The following is a 19,885-nucleotide window of genomic DNA, read 5'->3' as shown; positions in this document are numbered from 1 at the left end:
GTTTAAGAGTATGAATAAAAGTTTAAGATGATGAAATGTGATATATGGTGATGAATAAAAATCGTGCAATTAATTTTGTGTGTTTTATTATTATCATGACGTCTAGTTCGCTCTCCTCCATTTAAAGCTGGGAATCTGCGCATGTCAAGTAACGTTAGTGTGTCGGCTCCTCCCTAGACGTCTATGGCTTATACACAGCAGCTTGAAGAAATGTTGTGGAATTGTTATTAACGTACATTTCATAATATTATTTCAGTTTTATAATATCAGCGAGTTAAAATTGAAAAATTACGACTGCAATTATGCGATTGGATTATTGCAAACCGTAGCAGATGATAAATACACTTGTTGGTAACGTTAGGTCGTCAGATTTAAAGGTAACGCTAAGATTGTAAACACTAATCTTTTAGTCAATATGATTTAGAATCTTGATGATCCCGAAGCAAATCAAACGTCTAGAAAACATGGAAGTACATTAATATTCGTCGTAAACCTGGCTCTTTAGTAGGACAAAGCCACCTCGGATGTAAATTGAATGTCATGGTTTCCTGGAGCCATGTCTTGTAAGTCTAAAGTGGCTCCCAGTGTGGATTTTGACCACAGCTGCTCTGACAGTGTTGAATATCTAACACTCAACTTCGGGCCTTTCGAGACTGTCCACCGCTGGAGAAGGCTGCCGCCGTGCGATGAGTTTGTGGGTGCAAGGTAAACCATTTATTTACAACTGTTTTTAGCTAGCTTTTCTGATTTCAGCTGTGAAAAACAATGTGCATGTGACCATAGACCACAAAATCATGCATTTCATCAGTGCAGTTTAATCCCACAATGGATTAGTGAATGTGTATCGATTGATTAAAGTGTAATTTTATGAAATGGCTTCTTAATAATCAACATTGTAAACATAAGTTTCAGTTGTTTGTATATTTGAGTCTTCTTGTATATAATTTAAATTTATATTTTTGTTGGTTTTTAGGCCTATAGCATCTGGCAAAAGGACAATCAATAAAAATTAGCCTTTGGGGACTAATTTGAGTAAATTATATTCTTGATGAAAGATGTTGGTTAATGAAGACTTTTTCTTCGTTGTAAAAATAAATGTGATTTATTTATTAATTTTCCTCCATATATATATATATATATATATATATATATATATATATATATATATATATATATATATATATATATATATATATATATATATATATATACACATACATACACATAGGGCGAAGCAGTGGCGCAGTAGGTAGTGCTGTTGCCTCACAACAAGAAGGTCGCTGGTTCAAACCTCGGCTCAGTTGCATTTCTGTGAGGAGTTTGCATGTTTTCCCTGCGTTGGAGTGGGTTTCCTCTGGGTGCTCCGGTTTCCTCCACAGTCCAAAGACATGCTGCAGGTGAATTGAGCAGGCTAAAATGTCTGTAGTATATGAGGGTGATAGGCCCAGACGACAGACCGGCCGGAATGTATAAAAAAAAAAAAAAAAATAGTTATCATATGGACAAGTCTAAATGGAGGACTTGTTCCAAAGAGCCGACCCCGCAACCATACGGGACTAAGGCCGAAGAAGAAGATACATACATACATACACATATACACACAGTTGATGTCAGAAATATTTGCCCCTCTGAATAATTAGCCCCTATGTTTATTTTTTTCCCCCCCCAATTTCTGTTTAACGGACAGAAGATTTTTTTCCAACACATTTCTAATCATAATAGTTTTAATAACTCATTTTTAATAACGGATTAATTTGATCTTTGCCATGATGACAGTAAATAATATTTGACTTGATATTTTTCAAGACACTTCTATACAGCTTAAAGTGACATTTAAAGGCTTAACTAGGTTAATTAGGTTAACTAGGCAGGTTAGGGTAATTAGGCAAGCTATTGTATAACGATGGTTTGTTCTGTAGACTATTGAAAAAAAAAATGAGCTTAAAGGGGCTAATAATTTTGTCCTTAAAATGGTGTTTAAAAAATTAATAACTGCTTTTATTCTAGCCGAAATAAAACAAATAAGACTTTCTCCAGAAGAAAAATATTATTAGACATACTGTGAAAGTTTTCTTACCCTGTCAAACATAATTTTGAAAATATAAAAAAAAAAAAAAAAATGAAAGGGGGCTAATAATTCTGATTTATATTAGGGATGCTCTGATCAGGAGTTTTACAGCCGATACAGAGTACCAATTCCTTGTCATGGTGATCAGCCGATACAGAGTACAGATACTGCTGCTTCAATGCATAAAGCACATTTTCCCTCTAAGCATGATACTTATGTGGAGATCTCACCTACCTAAGAGAATAAATGAAGGATACTGCATATAATCCCTTAAGCACGTCTCTTTTAATCATTTAGCTGTGAACATGTCATTGTCAGAAGCAGCTTTACAGAACATAATAGATAACTCCCTTATAGTGCGTGTCTTTGGACTGTGGGGGAAACCAGAGCACTCGGAGGAAACCCACGTAAACACAGGGAGAACATGCAAACTCCACACTGAAATGGCAACTGACCCAGCTGTGACTCGAGCCAGTGATCTTCTTGGAGTGAGGCGAAAGTGCTAACCACTGAGCCACCGTTGAATAATTTTTGACCCATTCAATGTATTTTTGCCAAAAAATGTACATGTGCAACATAAGACTTTTAGGTTTTGTGGTTCGATGAGGTTTCGTTTTCCAGGATCAAGTATTGGATTTTTTATTTTTTTGCAGGCGTAGCAAGCATACCGTTGTGGCATACAGGGATGCCATATATGTCTTTGGAGGAGACAATGGGTAAGTATTTTAGTTTTATTGACATTTTCAATATGATATACACTACCTGACAAAAGTCTTGTCGTTGATCCCAGTTGTAAGAGCAACAAATAATAACTTGACTTCTAGTTGATCATTGGAAGAAGTGGCAGAAGGTAGATTTTTCAGATGAATCATCTGTTAAACTGCATCCCAATCATCACAAATACTGCAGAAGACCTATTGGAAACCTTACGGACCCAAGATTCCTCATAGAAATAAGTCAAGTTTGGTAAAGGAAAAATCATGGTTTGGGGTTACATTCAGTATGGGGGCGTGTGAGAGATCTGCAGAGTGGATGGCAACATCAACAGCCTGACGTATCAAGACATTTGTGCTGCCCATTACATTACAAACCACAGGAAAGGGCAAATTCTTCAGCAGGATAGCGCTCCTTCTTATACTTTAGCCTCCACATCAAAGTTCCTGAATGCAAAGAAGGTCAAGGTGCTCCGGGATTAGCCAGCCCAGTCATCAGATGTAAACATTATTGAGCCTGTCTGTGGTAAGATGAAGGAGGAGGCATTGAAGATGAATAAAAGGATCTTGATGAACTCAGGGAGTCTTGCAAGAACGCTTTCTTTACCATTCCAGATGATTTTATTAATGAGTTACTTGAGTCATTGCAGAGATGTATGGATGTAGTGTTTCCAAGCTCATGTGAGTCATACACAATATTCATTCTTTTTCCACTGCAGCATGACTTTATATACACATTATTTCTGTTAAGCGCCAAGACTTTTGTCCAAGCAAAGTCAGACCTTACTGTCCTAATGAAAAAAATAAAAATCAAGGCATGATCATATTTTATTTTGGTAAAATAAGTGTAATTTAGAGGCCTTTGCCTTTCATATAAGCCACTTCTGATATCAAATGATCTAAAAACTAGAAGTCAATTTATTTTATTGTTGTTTCTAAAACTTGGAAAGGCGACAAGACTTTTGTCAGGACGTGTACAAAAGGATCTGACTCTCATGATGCTTATTTTTCAGCAAGAACATGCTTAATGACCTGTTGCGGTTTGACGTGAAGGATTGCTCATGGTGTCGGTGAGTTTTATATGTTACTTTTATATTATATATGTTTTTTTGTAGTTTCTGATGTTAATTGATGTAATTAAATAGGGCTTTTACTACTGGCACCCCACCAGCGCCGAGATATCACCACTCTGCAGTTGTGTATGGAAGCAGCATGTTTGTGTTTGGTAAGTTTTCACAGTCTCTGTTCACCGTTTATTTATTAATAAAGATTGTTTTAAAAGAGCTTCACAGTAATGAATAAGAAAATAAAAGAGCTATTCTTGAAAACCTCATCAACTTTGAGACATTCATTCTGATTCTGCTGTACGGCAGCACTGAAAAGACAATTGTGTCATTATTCAGTTCAAGTCATGTAATTATTAGTTAAGTTCCATAACTGTAGTTGTTTAGTGTTCAATTATAGGGATATTTCAGCTAGAAATGTAAATTTACTCACCCTCAAGTGGTTCCAAACCTTTATAAGTTTCTTTCTTTGAACATGTAAGAAGATATTTTGAAATGAGCTGAAAACCACTGACTTCCATACTATTTATTTTTCCTACAATGGAAGTCAATGGTTACAGGTTTTTAGCATTCTTTAAAAAGTTTTCTTTTGTGTTCAACAGAGAGAAAAAAAATCTATAAAGGTTTATAGTAAGTGTAGGGAGATAAATAATGACAGAATTGACATTTTTGGGTGAACTATCCCTTTAAGTTATCTGCAGCACTACAGAACAGAGCAGTCTCATTGTTCAGCTCGACTCAGTTCTGTGGGTTTCTTTTAGTGAGTGTAACGTTTTCCTGTTGGTGTTTTAGGTGGCTACACTGGAGACATCTATTCAAACTCTAACTTAAAAAACAAGAACGACCTTTTTGAGTACAAGTTTGCCACCGGACAGTGGACAGAATGGAAAGTGGAAGGACGGTAAATGACCATTTTTAAATGCATTTTTTTTGCATTTTGTGTTGTTGTTTCTCTGACGCACGTTTTTGTAATTTATCTTCCAGTTTGGTAGCCAGATCAGCTCATGGAGCCACGGTTTACAATGACAAACTCTGGATTTTTGCTGGATATGATGGAAATGCCAGGCAAGTGTGCTGTTTCCCTAATTTCAGAGCTTTAGAAGGCCAAAATGTTTTGTATTCCAGTCCAAAAACTTTTATTTGATAAAACGATACTCCGTTCCAATATGTATGAATTGTTTGTGTCTGTTTTTGTGTTTTGAATAGGCTGAATGATATGTGGACCATCGGTCTTCAGGATCGTGAACAGGCATATTGGGAAGAGGTTTGCATGAGTTTATTTGAACAGTTTCTATTTGTTTTTAGTTTATTTTTACTTTTAAAGGGATAGTTCACACCCAAATTAAAACTGTCATCATTTACTCACCACTGACTCCAAACCAATTTTATTTATTTATTTTTTTTTTAGTTTTTGATTAGTTTTGTTTAGTAACACGAATATATATTTCGAAGAATGTTGGAAACCTACAGCAGCAAAAACATATACGTTTGAAGTCAATGGTTACAGATTTAAAACATTCTTCAAAATATCTTCTTTTTAAAACGAGTTAATGTTAAGGATAACCCACATCTACAAAATTTAAACATAAACCTGGACATATTAAGTCAAATACACTTCAGTGCCCTGCCTCATTGGACTCTAAAGAAGCCCATAATCAATATGGATTTAGGACATCAGAAGAAAGGAGTAACTCATCCCAATGTTTACAGACAACATTATTTGGATATTAGAAGCCAATATTCTCAGCATTCACCTATTTTTACAGATGGCTCTAAGGTGGAAAATAGCGTAGCAGCTGCAATGGTAACTGGTCAACAACATTATGGAATCAGTCTGCCTAAAGAATGCTCCATATTCACAGCTGAAGCCCGCGCTTTACTTTTAGCATTGGAGTATATAGAAAATGCCCAACAAAAGAAATCCATCATTTTTACAGACTCTAAATCATGCCTCCAAGTTATGGAATCTTCAACGAATGATCATCCTTTGATTGATAATATTTTAACTAAAGTTCACCAACTACAAAATCAGTTTTATCACATCATTTTTTGCTGGGTTCCAGGACATGTTGGACTTTTAGGCAATGAGCGAGCTGATGCAGCTGCTAAAGATGCTTTGAAGCAAGTAGTGAACAAATGCCAAATTCCTCCGTCAGAGATGAAACCTTTTATCAACGCTTACATTTTAAACAAGTGGCAAAAGGAATGGGATGCATTAGAAAACAATAAATTACATGAAATCCAACCTTAAGTTTCACACAGAATTTTAAGACATTTTAAGAATCGATTTGATCAAGTAGTTTTTACCAGATGTCGTATTGGGCATACGAGAATAACACATGGTTTTTTGCTCCAAGGTGAAAACCCTACTCAGTGTTTGTATTGCAAAACTCCTCTTACTGTAAAACATATTTTACTGGACTGTCCTGCTTTTACTGATTCCAGAAGGACTTTTTATGAAATGAACTCTTTTAAGGACATTTTTGACAAAGTAACACCCGAAAAGATTTTATATTTATTGTTGAAAGATTCCTGCCATGAAGATAGCCTTGGTTGCTGACATGGCACTAAATAAAAAATACATTACATTACAATGTTAAGGATAACAATTGTAGTTTTTGGGGGTCAACTATTCCTTTAAGATCATAAAAAATGTCATAATATTTTGATATACTGCATTCTTTGTTTCCTTCAGATTGAACAAAGTGGTGAAATCCCACCCTCCTGTTGTAACTTCCCAGTAGCCGTATGCCGGGATAAGATGTTTGTCTTCTCCGGCCAAAGTGGAGCCAAGATTACCAACAACCTGTTTCAGTTTGAATTCAAAGGCCACATGTAAGCATTGCGGAGAGGACACTCATCAGTGTTATTTTATATGTAGTATGTTTTTAGTATGCGACACGGTAGCTCAGTGGTTAGCACTGTTGCCTCACAGCAAGAAGGTCGGCATGTTCTCCCTGTGTTGGCGTTGGTTTCCTCCGGGTGCTTTCCCCACAAGTTCAAAGACATGCGGGACAGGTGAATTGAATAAACTAAATTGGCCGTAGTGTATGAGTGTGAATGGCTGTTTCCTAGTACTGGGTTGTAGCTGGAAAGGCATACGCTTTGTAAAACATATGCTGGATAAGTTGCCGGTTCATTACGCTGTGTGTGACCCCTGATGAATAAAGGGTCTAAGCTGAAGGAAAATGAATGAATGAATGAATGAATGAATGTTTTTAGTACATTAATAGGATGGTTCATCCAACACTGAAACTTCTCTCATCACAAGCTCCCCTGTCTTTTGTTTCAAACCTCTTTGAATTTCTTTTCTTCTGTTAAACACAGAAATACGATATTTTTAAGAATGTGTAACCATTGACTTCCATAGTATATTTTTGTCCTACTATGGAAGTCAGTGGTTACAGGTTTTTTAGCGTTCTTCAAAATATCTTCTTTTGTGTTAAAAAAAAAAAAAAAAAAAAGAAACTCATAAAGATTTGCAACCACTTGAGGGGGAGTAAATATTGAGTTTATTTTTATTTTTGGAACTACACCTTTAAGTCTGTGTTTCTCAGTCCCGGTCCTCATGCCCCACCGTGCTGCATATTTCGTAAGTTTCTCTTTTCATGTCTGACGTTCGTTCTTTTTGCAACAAGTGCCCTGCAAAGTGGACTCTACTATGATTTCAATTTGAAGGGAGCACACACGTTTCATTCAAATGGCATTTAGTGTGTGATATGTGATTTATATTGTATTGCAGGGCAGAATAGAGAAACCGTTTGTGTTTTTCAAAATCTCTATTCTTGGTTCCTCTTATCTGATTGGATGTTGTGAGCATTTTTTTTTTCCGTAACAACCAGTAAAGCTAAGAGACAGCAACATGGCGGCAACATCAAGTGATGATGCTAAAGGAAAACATTTGTCTCTAATGTCTTGGAAGCAGACATTTACGAGGGTACACCATGACTAAAAAAAATGAAGTGATGTTTTGTACACTTTGCCATTAGTTTGGCAGGTCAGTCATCCTTTGTTTTGCAATAAAATACCTGCAAATTTTGCTACTTTTGTTTGCAAAACACTTTAACATTTTTAAATATTTAAATTCTAGATTTACAAACATTTTGAATTTTATTTTTATTTGTGGCTAAGAAATAGCTATTAACTTTTTTTGGTGGGGCCGGTGACAATATTGGCAGGGCAAGTAAAAATCTGAACCACTGTTCCAGTCGGGCCAGTAGAAAAAAATCCTTAGCGTTTAACCCTGTATTGATTTACAGGTATATTATGTCACACTTCACGCTTCTCTAGTAAGACGTTGCAGGCAATGCTGTTGTATAAATCTGTGAACGAATGTTTCAAAGTGAAATCAAGCTTTCTCATGCTCTGGTAGAGTGCAATTAAGAAGAAGGGACAAGGGAAGAATGCACATTGTGTAGGGACGTGTCAGTCAGAACACAGTTCATGCACTTTGAGAAAATAATGTCATATTTAAGTCTGAAATGCCTTATTCAATACAGATAGTTTTAAAAATGACTTTATTGTAATAAACGGAAATAATTTGTAGTTGCAGTTTTATAAAATGATGAACAACTTGTTTTGTTGTGTACTTTATTATTATTATAATTCTTCCATAGATGGACACGTATCCCAACAGAGCACCTGCTGCGTGGCTCACCTCCACCCCCTCAAAGACGATATGGACACACTATGGTAGCGTTTGACCGTCACCTGTATGTGTTTGGAGGGGCAGCAGACAACACTCTGCCCAATGAACTGCACTGCTACGACGTAGACTCGCAGACATGGGAGGTCATCCAGCCCAGCACAGACAGCGAGGTATGATTTATATCTCCTCACGTAGCGTGTTGTTAGGCCACGGGGTTACAATGTAATAAATTTATATTATTTGCTAATTAATAACCGCCTCATGTGGAACTCTGAATCTGCGTCTCATTTCGGAGTCTGCCACTGTCCACCGGAGGTTGCATTTCAGTCGCGGACACATACTTTGAGAGTCTTTCTGAATGAATGAATGAATGAATAAAATGTGCTGTTTTCCAGCAAGGCAACCCGGGGGGCTGAAATATAATTGCCTAAAGTGGCATTGGGCAGGTTAAACCAAAACACAGACGTTCTGGCACGGAAAACACATTTTCAAAGCAGAATATCTGACTTTAGCATTGTTTTTTAAATAAACAAGAATTTTCACTTTACATGTTTCTTAAATATCTGCAAACATGGTATTTTTATGCTTTAGAAAAATTTAAAACGTACATAAAGCACCTTCAAGTTAATTCACCACCCCCTTTGTTTTAGGAAAAATGGTTTCCATTTTGGTTTGTGGTATGTTTGTATTTTGTAAACAATGATTATGACCTGTCATGCCAATTTTTCTCAGATGCCAAGTGGAAGGCTGTTCCATGCAGCAGCTGTTATCCACGATGCCATGTACATCTTTGGAGGAACAGTTGACAATAATGTACGCAGTGGAGAAATGTACAGATTCCAGGTGAGTGCTTGATGTTTAGATATGCACCTGCTTTATCTCACCATATTGTATTAATTTAACTCCTTTTTTTTGTTGTTGGTCCTAGTTTTCTTGTTATCCAAAGTGCACCCTTCATGAGGACTATGGCAAACTGTGGGAGAACCGTCAGTTCTGTGATGTCGAGTTTATCTTGGGGGAGGTTAGTTTGTCCTGCGTAAAGCTTTTTTTTTTTCCCCCTGTAATCTTATTCTGTATCGGTCTACATTTTAGTAGTAGTAATAAATCACCTCTTCTGTATGTGTTGTTTCTGTATACAGAGGGAGGAGAAGGTCCTGGGTCATATTGCCATAGTAACGGCTCGCTGTAAGTGGCTCCGTAAGAAGATTCTACAAGCAAGAGATAGACAGAAACAGGTTTCTTATATTTTCCTTTTTGTTATTGAATATAGATACAGTGTACAGTCATAAAGCATAGAGTGTCTGCGAGGTCTTAAAACGTTTTAACACTTTTTTTAATTTAAAAAAACAACATTTTAGGCCTTAAAAACTCTTAAATACAATCAATTATTGTTAATCTTCATGTAAAGCTACCCAATTGGTTTAACACCCATCCAATCACTAACATTCCATCTCAATTAAACTTTACCAATATGGCTTAATTATGGCTTAGTAATTTATGTTTTAACTTGGACATTAGAAAAGACCCTTAGTGTTTAGACTTGTGTAAGTATGAAATTTCATTCATAACGGTCTTTAAAAGGACTTTAAGTCTTTGAGTTGACAAAACCTGTAGAAACCCTGAAAACTCTGACTGTGTGATTTCTTTTGTATAATGGAGAGGTTATTCTTAACCCTTGAGTACTCTTCAAATTGAATACTTTCATTATGTTGGGGGCTGTTTTTGCCCAATTGACTTTCATTATAATGATTGCATTATAGTAATCTTAAGTAATCTTCTAGGAATAATCTTTGCAATCAAAAAATGTCATAATGAAAGTCATTGGGGCAAAAACAGCCACTAACATAATGAAAGGGTAGTCAAATTGCGTGTGGAGAGTATTGTTGAATTTCTGTAAATTTCCAAAGCATGTTCCCAAAATATCTGTCAAAATAAGATTTATCACCAAAAGTTATATTCCATTAGCTGAAACACAGAGAAAGTTGTGGCCAAATTAAGACTCACAATCACCTTTTAGGGGTTTTTTAAGGGTTAAAAATGCTCTTTTTGTTTTGTTCACTAAGGCTGTGTTATTAATCGAAATCAAATCACAATCATTATTCGAAACGTTGCAATTAGCTAATCGCAACAGCCTGCGATATTAGATATATAGGGCTCGAAATTACCCTTTTTTCTTGGTAGCACCGGTGCTCCTAACTTCAAAAATGTAGGCGCACCAGACAAAATTTAGGCGCAGCCTCCAAAAATTATGAGCAGAGTTACTACACATATTAACAGATTCTATTATATATTAACACTCTAATTACAACTAACAAATAAACAAAAATCTACATGCGCTCACCGGCCCTGCACGCATGTGTTTAATGCATAAATGCCTCATAATTTCACGCATTTGCTGTAAAAACAACAAGTTTATGCACTCGCACAGATGCTCCCAAATATATTTTGAGGTCGCATGGATAAAATTTCAGGCGCATATGCAACCATAATGGTCGCAATTTCGAGCCCTGTATGTATTATTTAATTTCCACAGCCCAGAACAAATTCATGACTGCCGTCTGTGTGTGACAGTCTCACTAGCCTATTGAGTGAGTACACTTTCGTTCAGCCCAATCAGAATTGCACAACCGAACTATGCGGAAAGCCCACAATAAAACAAACAAACAGGAAAGAGCGGATGAGTAGGATGATGGTGTCTGCTGCTTAAGAAGCATTAATAGACGAATTTAAGAAAAACTGCATGTCGGTAATATGGGAATATTATTTTCTTATACTTGTCTATGTTATTCCTGTTTATGTAAAGCACTTTGAATTGCACCATGTATAAAATGTGCTATTTATTAGATATTTCCTCCAGATCGCACTATATTTATATTGCACTATAAATATAATGAAATGTTCTTTAAACATGAAATGTATCATTTTTAAACTGGTAATTTCGTTGATTATTTATATGATTTGTATTAATTGTTTGTATTTGAAATATCTCAATAATCTTCCATTGACTTGCTTCAAGAAATTCAAATACAGATTTTAATTTGGCTTACCAGAATGTAAAATAATATTTACCTTCTTTCTATAGAAGAGTAAACTGGAATGTAATGAGGAAAGTGATGAGTCTGGTTCAGGCAGTCAGAAGGACTGCTCTGGAAGGTCCTCAAGGGGTCCTCCTTTATTAGAAGTGTCAATCAGAGAAGCAGACGCTCAACCATTTGAGGTTTTGATGCAGTTTCTGTACACAGACAAGATACAGTACCCACGTAGAGGTATGTTTATATATTCAGTTTTTTTCAGTGTATTTTTTTATTATCTTAAGGGGTCATGAACTAATAAGTCGGTCACACTTTACAATAAGGTTCATTAGTTAATGTTAATTAATGCATTTACTAACATGAACAAACAATGAACAATACATTTACTTCTGTATTTGTTCATGTTAATGTTAGTTAATGAAAATACAGTAGTTCATTGTTAGTTCATGTTATCTCATGGTGCATTAACTAATGTTAACAAGCATGGACTTGGATGTTAATAATGCATTAGTAAATGTTTAATTATGATTAGTTAATGCTGTACATGTGTTGTTCATGATTATTTCATGTTAGTAAATGCATTAACTAATGAACATTATTGTAAAGTGTTACCAATAAGTCCAAAAAAGGTATATATGAAAAAAGAAACTATGAGGAATTTACAGTATGGGTCACCATGATCAGGCTTGAAAAACCAGACCTGAAAATAACCTGTTACTTTTTTATATTTTATTTGTTTTTGATGTAAAAATCTTAATAGTACAAAACCAAATGAATAAAGGCAGGGCATCATGACCCCTTCTATAAAAAGCACAAAAAGAATCACGGACTCGTATGTTTTTTATGTTGTCTTCATCTCCCTCTCTCTCTCTCCCTCTCTCTCTCCCTCTCTCCCACCCCTCTCCCCCCAGGTCATGTCCAGGATGTGCTGTTGATAATGGACGTTTATAAACTTGCTCTGAGTTTTAAACTGTCCAGACTGGAGCAGCTCTGCGTTCAGTACATTGAAGCGTCAGTGGATCTGCAGAACGTCCTGAGTGTGTGTGAAAATGCAGACAAACTTCAGCTGGACCAGCTCAAGGTAAAAATGTCTAATTACAAGACTTAAAAGCTCCATGTTTTTCCCAAAGCATTGAGCGAAAATACAAATAAAAAAAATATCCACAGGGACTATTTAAACAGCCTGGTGACTGCATTTCACTTAAATTATTGCCAATTGACCCTTCGCTTGGCCCCGCCCTCCTTCGTTACTGTTGCTACGCCTGTCAAGCTTCCGTGCCTGGCACGTCTATTCCAATATGCGCCAGTCTAATTTTTGGTGAACAGGTGAGATATCCGAGAAAGCCAGACAAAAAAGGATGCATGTAAGAGCAGCCAGAAAGGCGAAATTGATGGATTTGTACCAAACATTAGCATCATTGACCCATAACAATTTACAGTACCTGTAACAGTCAGTATGTCTGTGTGCTCCTTATTCAGTTTCTATTCTAATTTGCAGTTAAGCGGAAGAAATAATAAATTGAAATGCAAATCAAGGTATAAATAGCAGATGTGAACAAATAGATTTTCCCTACCAGCAAATATTAATCAAACCCCAAATATAAAAGCAGACACTAACCTGTTATAACGTCATCACCATGACTAAATCTCCAAAAGACCAACAAAAACATTGATCCATTGTAGCTCTGACATGGACATGAGGGTTATAAATGACTGAAAAACAGCTGCGGATGAAGTATATTGATTGCAAGTGCCCAGATTGTGATCACATGTCTGTTTTGTTCTGTTAATGTGTCATTTGAAATATTCTTAGCTTGAAACAGATGGAAATATGACTGCTATTAGTATGACTACTATGGCGAGGGCTTAAACAGAGCAGTGCTCATTATATCGAGTGGAAAAAAAGAGAAAAAGACAGCTGTGAAACATAACCTGCTTTGTATTCTTGTAGGAAACACAGTTTAGATCTTTTTAGAGTAAGAGGTGTGTGAGTTATTGCTGTCGGTCTATCACTAAATGTGTCAGGAATATCAAAACAAAACCAACTTAACTCCGCTGCTTAAGCCTCCCTCACACAGCTTGATCCACGCTGCCATTTCTCCTCTTAGGTTTTTGGTTTTGAAAAGGGAAAAAATTCCGCCACCCTGTCCAAACTTTTAAGATACCGGGTATCAGATTGCACAATCCATATGCAACGCTTTGGCTTGTTTCCCTCGCTTCAAAGCTTGACAGAGCCCCAGCGCGTAGCTACGTTTGCTAAGCCACGATTGGTGGGTGGCGGTTTTTGGGTGTGGCTTAGGGAAGGGTCAATTGACAAGGAAAAATAAGACCTTGAAAAATAAGATAAAGCTAAATGTGAAACAACACAATACAAAATCACGTTACAGGAAATACATTTTGAATAAAAATCCCTGCTATTCAATGACTTGGAAGAAAAAAAATCTAAATTCCTGACTTTAGCTGGGTCCAAAATTGCATTCTTCTCTACTATACATAGTACATTAAAACAGTATACGAGCCAAGTAGAATGTCCGAATTCATAAAATTTGAAAAACAGTAAGCAAGAGAAGTACCCGGATGACCAACTACATCTATTGGGCTCTACGCTATCCCATGATGTAAATTGAGAGAATTCATGAATGAGAGTGAAGTGACACAACTGATGAAGGTAGGCCACAAGATGTAGGACAGTCCAAGTTCCATTCATACTACTCTCATTCATACTTCATAGAAAGTACTTTTCTAACAGTCCTGTAGTAGATTCAAATGTAGCATCTACTCAAGTTGTAAGCGATTTCAGGCGCACCCTTTCAATACCTGGAACAGACATTTTAAAATTCCTGAAACTCCATGGGAACCCTATTATTAGAAAGTCAACTTTACTTCTGCATCCCCTTCCTTTCTGGAACTTCTAATTCTGCTTTTCAGGAACATTGTCTGAACTTCGTGGTGAAGGAAAGTCACTTTAACCAGGTGATCATGACTAAAGAGTTTGAACACCTGTCCACTCCGCTCATTGTGGAGATCGTGAGACGCAAACAGCAGCCACCTCCCAGAGTCTATTCAGATCAGCCGGTGGACATAGGTAAAAATAAAATAAAAGCATATTCTCTTAGTCTTTTAGTTCGGCAAGCTTTAAGGACAAATCTAAAACACGAAAAAAGGCCACAAAATCACCCCCCTTTTTCCTTTCAAGGCACATCTCTGGTGCAGGACATGAAGGCTTATCTGGAAGGGGCGGGGCATGAGTTCTGTGACATCATCCTTTTGCTAGATGGTCATCCACGTCCTGCTCATAAGGCCATACTGGCTGCTCGCTCCAGGTAATGGACACAGTTAACATTTTATATAATAAAATAACATATTTGTATTTAAAGTATTTGAGAAATGAATGGATGGGATGGAGCACTCATTGGAATACTGCAATACTACTTATAACATAGTAGTAGGTTAGAGGTAAGTATGTATTTCTAAATAAAACGTATAAGTTACATTGCAGTGATATGAACTTCTGTCCACTCACTCGTTTGAGCACACATCATTTCAGTGATATATATATATACACACACGCACACAGCAGCAATTAGAATTATTAAACCCCCTTATAAATTTTGCTTTCTTTTTTAAATATTTCTCAAATAATGTTGAACAGATCAAGGACATTTTACAGTATGTCTGATAATATTTTCTTCTGAAGAAAGTCTTATTTGTTTTATTTCGGCTAGAATAAAAGCAGGTCAAAAGGTCAAAATTATTAGCCCCTTTAAGCTATATATTTTCTCTACAGAACAAACCAACGGTATACAATAACTTGCCTAATTACCCTAACCTGCCTAGTTAATCTAATTAACCTAGTTAAGCCTTTAAATGTCATTTTAAGCTGTATAGAAGATTCTTGAAAAATATCTAGTTAAATATTATTTATTGTCATAATGGCAAAGATAAATAATATTAATAATAATAATAAATAACCCATTAACTTTTAATGAGTAACTAAAACTATCATGTTTAGAAATGTGTTGAGAAAAATCTTCTCTCAGTTAAGCAAAAATTGGGGGAAAAAATAAACAGGGGGGCTAATAATTCTGACTTCAACTGTATATGATTTTATCTTTAGACATGAAACTATTGTTGATATTAGATGATCAGTTCATTAATCATTAAGGAAATGTAATACCAGGTTGACAGCAGTGTACTCCAGTTCAGTTTAGTCTCATTAATTTATTTGTATACAATATTTGTCGTCTTTATTTATTTATATTTACCGATGTTGCATTAAGACTTATTGAAATATGAAGCTGTTATTGAAGTTATTCTGTAATATGTTTTTATCTATTTTGATCTTACCATAAAATAGACATAAATTGCTGATACAATATATTAATAAATAAATAAACCCAAAGAATATTTGTATTTATCAATGTTATCAATATTTTGAAATATGTTTAATCCGCTTTATTGTTCACTATTCCTTTTAGTTTTTTTCTGTTTTATTATTTGTTACACTTTCTTCATTAGTTTGTTTTAGTAATTTTTTATCATGGCATCTACCTACAATATTTACTGAAAGTGAATACATTATCATGTATTTTTTTAAAGTTTAGTTATTTCAGTCGATACTTTGAAAACAATTTCGTTGTTACAATGTTGTAGTTTTTATGTTTATTTCTTTGTTTTATTTACTAATAACACTGCTTTATTTATGCAACGTCATCTTGGCATTCCACAAACAATATGCGATATGTGCTTATTTTATTCTAAATGAGCTTTTTTTTAGCCATTACAAAAAAAATTGAGAGTTTTGACTGTTCTTTTCATTATAATTTCTGACTGCTTCAATGTTTTCAGTTATTTTGAGGCCATGTTTCGCTCCTTCATGCCAGAGGATGGGCAGGTGAACATTTCTATAGGAGAGATGGTTCCTAGTACACAGGCCTTTGAGTCCATGCTGCGCTACATTTACTATGGGGACGTCGACATGCCTCCAGAGGACTCACTGTATCCTACATGTTTTCATATAGCATTACAGTGCTTTTATGCCTATAACCTCCTCCTTTATTGTTACTCCATTACTGTTTTATGTTTGAAAAATCTGAATTATGCTAACAAATATATTGTTTTATATGATGCCTCAGAATCTACAAATACGGATGATACCATTTAATAGATGTCTTGGCTAAAACACTATGTACTATTGTTAGATGTCTTTTTTAGATTTTTACTCCAAATTTTGCCCATTTTTAGCCAAGATGCCTGTTTAGTCATTTATCAATCAAAATTAATTAATAGATCTTTTCTAAAAACTTTCAATCTTTTACGTATTGGACAATTTTAAGGGGAAATTCCATTCAAAGGAGAGATTTGTGCTGGTGAAATTTGTTAAATTGTGTTTGCCCTTGACTAGTGCACAGATACCTCTTTGCTGCACCTTATTACTATGGTTTCTCCAACAACAGACTGCAGGCTTACTGCAAGCAAAATCTGGAGATGAACGTTACTGTAGAGAATGTCTTGCAGGTATGTGTCATATCAAATATATATTACCTATACAGTTTGGAAACATTCATATATTTTCTTTACTTGGTACTTTCACCAAGAATTGATTAAATTGTTTAAAAGTGAAAGTAAAGAGATTTAAAAATGTTCAGGAGTCTGATTTATACATGTATAATTTATTTGATTTATAAAACTTGCATAGAAACCTCTCAAAGTGAACGTACTTCAGAACAATTTGAATTTATTAATGATTATGGCTGAGCTTATATGGTGATTGAGGGTGGTTCAATCAAGTCAATAATTAAGTTAATTATGATTATGCCAGCCTGATCTCACGAGGAAACGTAAGTATTTTACGTTTTGTCAGTTTAGTGGCTAATTCGTACGAGTTCAGTCATACGAAAATGTATGATTTTAAAAAGGAGGCGTGGCATCTAACCCCACCCCTAACCCCAACCGTCATTGGGTGATGAGCAAATCGTACTAAATAGTACGAATTAGGTTGTTACAAATTCATACAAATTAGCCACTAAATCAAAAAGTTACGAATTGCCGTGAGATTGTGTTGGATTATGCACACGTTTTACAGACCTTTTCACAACCTTTGCATGGGAAGTACTGTAAAACCTTTCTATTTATCAATGAATTTTAATAGCACATTAAAAAAACTGTTTTGTTTTTTTTGGTAATTTTGATTTGCAAATCTGTGACACTTTGCTACGTAGAAATAAATTTATTTCAGTAGTTATTTAAATTACTTTAAATTGATACGTTTTTGATTAAATCAAAATAAAAAAACTACTAAAAAAACATTCAAAAAAGTCTTGAAGACTATTGTCAAACCACATCATACTTTACTTTTAATCCTCAGATCTTGGAAGCGGCTGATAAAACTCAAGCTCTGGACATGAAGAAACACTGCCTGCATATTATAGTGCATCAGTTCACCAAGGTGGGTGTGCTACTGACCACAGCTCTAAGCGTGTGCTGGTTACCTCGACACAACTAATAAAACACGTCACCAAGACATTCTGTGGGATGTGGATATGCTCTACAAGCTGCATGTGTATATGACTTTAAATACAGAGAGATCTGTAACAATAAATGGCTTTTATTATGCAAGACTATGTTTACACGACAACATTTTAGCCAAAAACTGATACTTTTTTCCTAAATGAACCATGTCACCCATCTAGGAAAGGAGTATTAGTAGGGAGCTGGAAGGGGGGATTCTTCAAAATGAATATGGCTGTCATTTGGAACTTAGGGTATTTATAGTGACTTAGGAATCGTCTGATTGGTAAATCATAAATTGGATAATTAAGGACCAGCTGCAAGCAATCATACGCACATGATCCTCTCGAAATTAGTTTATAAATAAACTTCACTTGTTGATCTTGAAGATGCTGACTTATATGTTCAGGTGTGTTTGATTAGTGCTAGAGCAAAACTCTGCAGGCCATCTGCCCTCCAGTACCAAGTTTGCCCATCAGTTGTCTACACTGTTCTGTCCAATTAAGGGGAAAACCCCCTTAAAAGCAGCGAATTTTTTAACTCAACTCTAAAATGAAAAGACAGCAAGTGGAAAGAAGGTATTATTGAAGTAACACACTCTTTTCCCCCCAAAAAATGTCCTGTTTTAGCTGAAAATGTTGTCGTGTAAATGGTGTTTGATTGCTCAGATTTACTCCAGTAGTGCTAAACTCTCTCAATTTTAATAACACCAAACAATTAGAATATTTTATAATGCCAGTGAGTGCCTTTTTGAGCGTATCTCCCTGAACATGTTTGACGTTCTGGTGCTATTTAGTCCTGTTAGCTTAATTTCTTTTTATTTAAACCTGTTTATTTGCCGTCTCTTGCATGGCCCGTGTTGTTTACCATTTATTTCTTTGGTTCTCCTTCCTCCCCTGAAGGTTTCCAAGCTCCCCAACCTGCGATCGCTCAGCCAACCGCTGCTGTTGGACATCATTGACTCGCTGGCATCCCACATATCAGACAAACAGTGCACTGAGATGAGCTCTGATATTTAGACTCTCCTTCCCTTTCACGTCCCATCCTATCTTTTATGAGCTTTTCTTAATTTATGCTTCCACTCCATATCCTTCCCTTTTCATCCAGCACCTCCTCCCAACCTATTTAATCCTGCTTCACACCCGTCTACAATGAGATTGAGTCATCACTAGATTTTATTTACCCAATTGTTTGTAAAAAATGCTGCTTGTACATTTTAATGAAGCTTCAATTTGTTGCATTTGCAGATAGTTTTGCGTACATCAAATCACTTGACGGCCTAAGTATAATTAGGCATGTGTCCCACCGACTCCCACGTAATGAAAAGTGGTGTTTTCAAAGCTTTCATATAAAAACCCAAAGAAAAACAATTGATGTAGTCGACTCTTCTGTATATATAATCTATTCCACTTTTGTGCTTAACTAAAAGCATTGCAACAACTAGTACAAATATGATCATCCAACATCTATAAATAACTTTTTTTTTACTCTACATACATTAAATAGAATATCAAATATTGATTTCGGCGATTTAAAAATGACCTGGACGTGACTTTCTGCACTTTACGAATACATCAGTAAATATTTATACCTGAACCGTAGTGACTCTATGCTGCTGTTGTTATCCTGATTTATGTCAGTGTTTGCCATTATGTAATAATATAGTTATATGAGCAGATAATCACAGCAACAGTCAATGTTAAGACTCGTGTATGCTTTACTGTAATTGTTGAGCAGTGTTCTGTTGGCCCTGTGGGCACTATGCCTTAATAAACTGTCCACCATCCATGTTTTGTGGGGGTTTTGTTTTCTGCGTGTATATAAGGTACACTACCTGACTAAAGTCTTGT

General features: G+C 35.7%; 1 protein-coding gene across 1 annotated transcript; it reads left to right on the top strand.

The window, feature by feature from the left end:
- Positions 1 to 150: 150 nt before the first annotated feature.
- On the top strand, positions 151 to 19,825 carry lztr1 (leucine zipper like post translational regulator 1). The gene is given in 20 exon segments (NM_001080605.3): positions 151 to 705; positions 2,722 to 2,784; positions 3,795 to 3,851; positions 3,927 to 4,006; positions 4,638 to 4,746; positions 4,830 to 4,910; positions 5,052 to 5,109; positions 6,541 to 6,680; positions 8,462 to 8,663; positions 9,226 to 9,336; positions 9,422 to 9,514; positions 9,633 to 9,728; positions 11,576 to 11,759; positions 12,437 to 12,606; positions 14,454 to 14,610; positions 14,722 to 14,848; positions 16,374 to 16,523; positions 16,937 to 17,042; positions 17,893 to 17,973; positions 18,938 to 19,825. Coding segments are annotated over 20 exon segments (2,331 nt in total). The 5' UTR covers positions 151 to 556; the 3' UTR covers positions 19,055 to 19,825.
- Positions 19,826 to 19,885: the final 60 nt, after the last annotated feature.

The sequence above is a fragment of the Danio rerio genome, chromosome 5 (genome assembly GCF_052040795.2).
Source record: "Danio rerio strain M-AB ecotype USA chromosome 5, GRCz13ab, whole genome shotgun sequence".
In the NCBI taxonomy this organism is placed as follows: Eukaryota; Metazoa; Chordata; class Actinopteri; order Cypriniformes; family Danionidae; genus Danio; species Danio rerio.
This window is presented reverse-complemented; position numbering and strand designations above follow the sequence as displayed.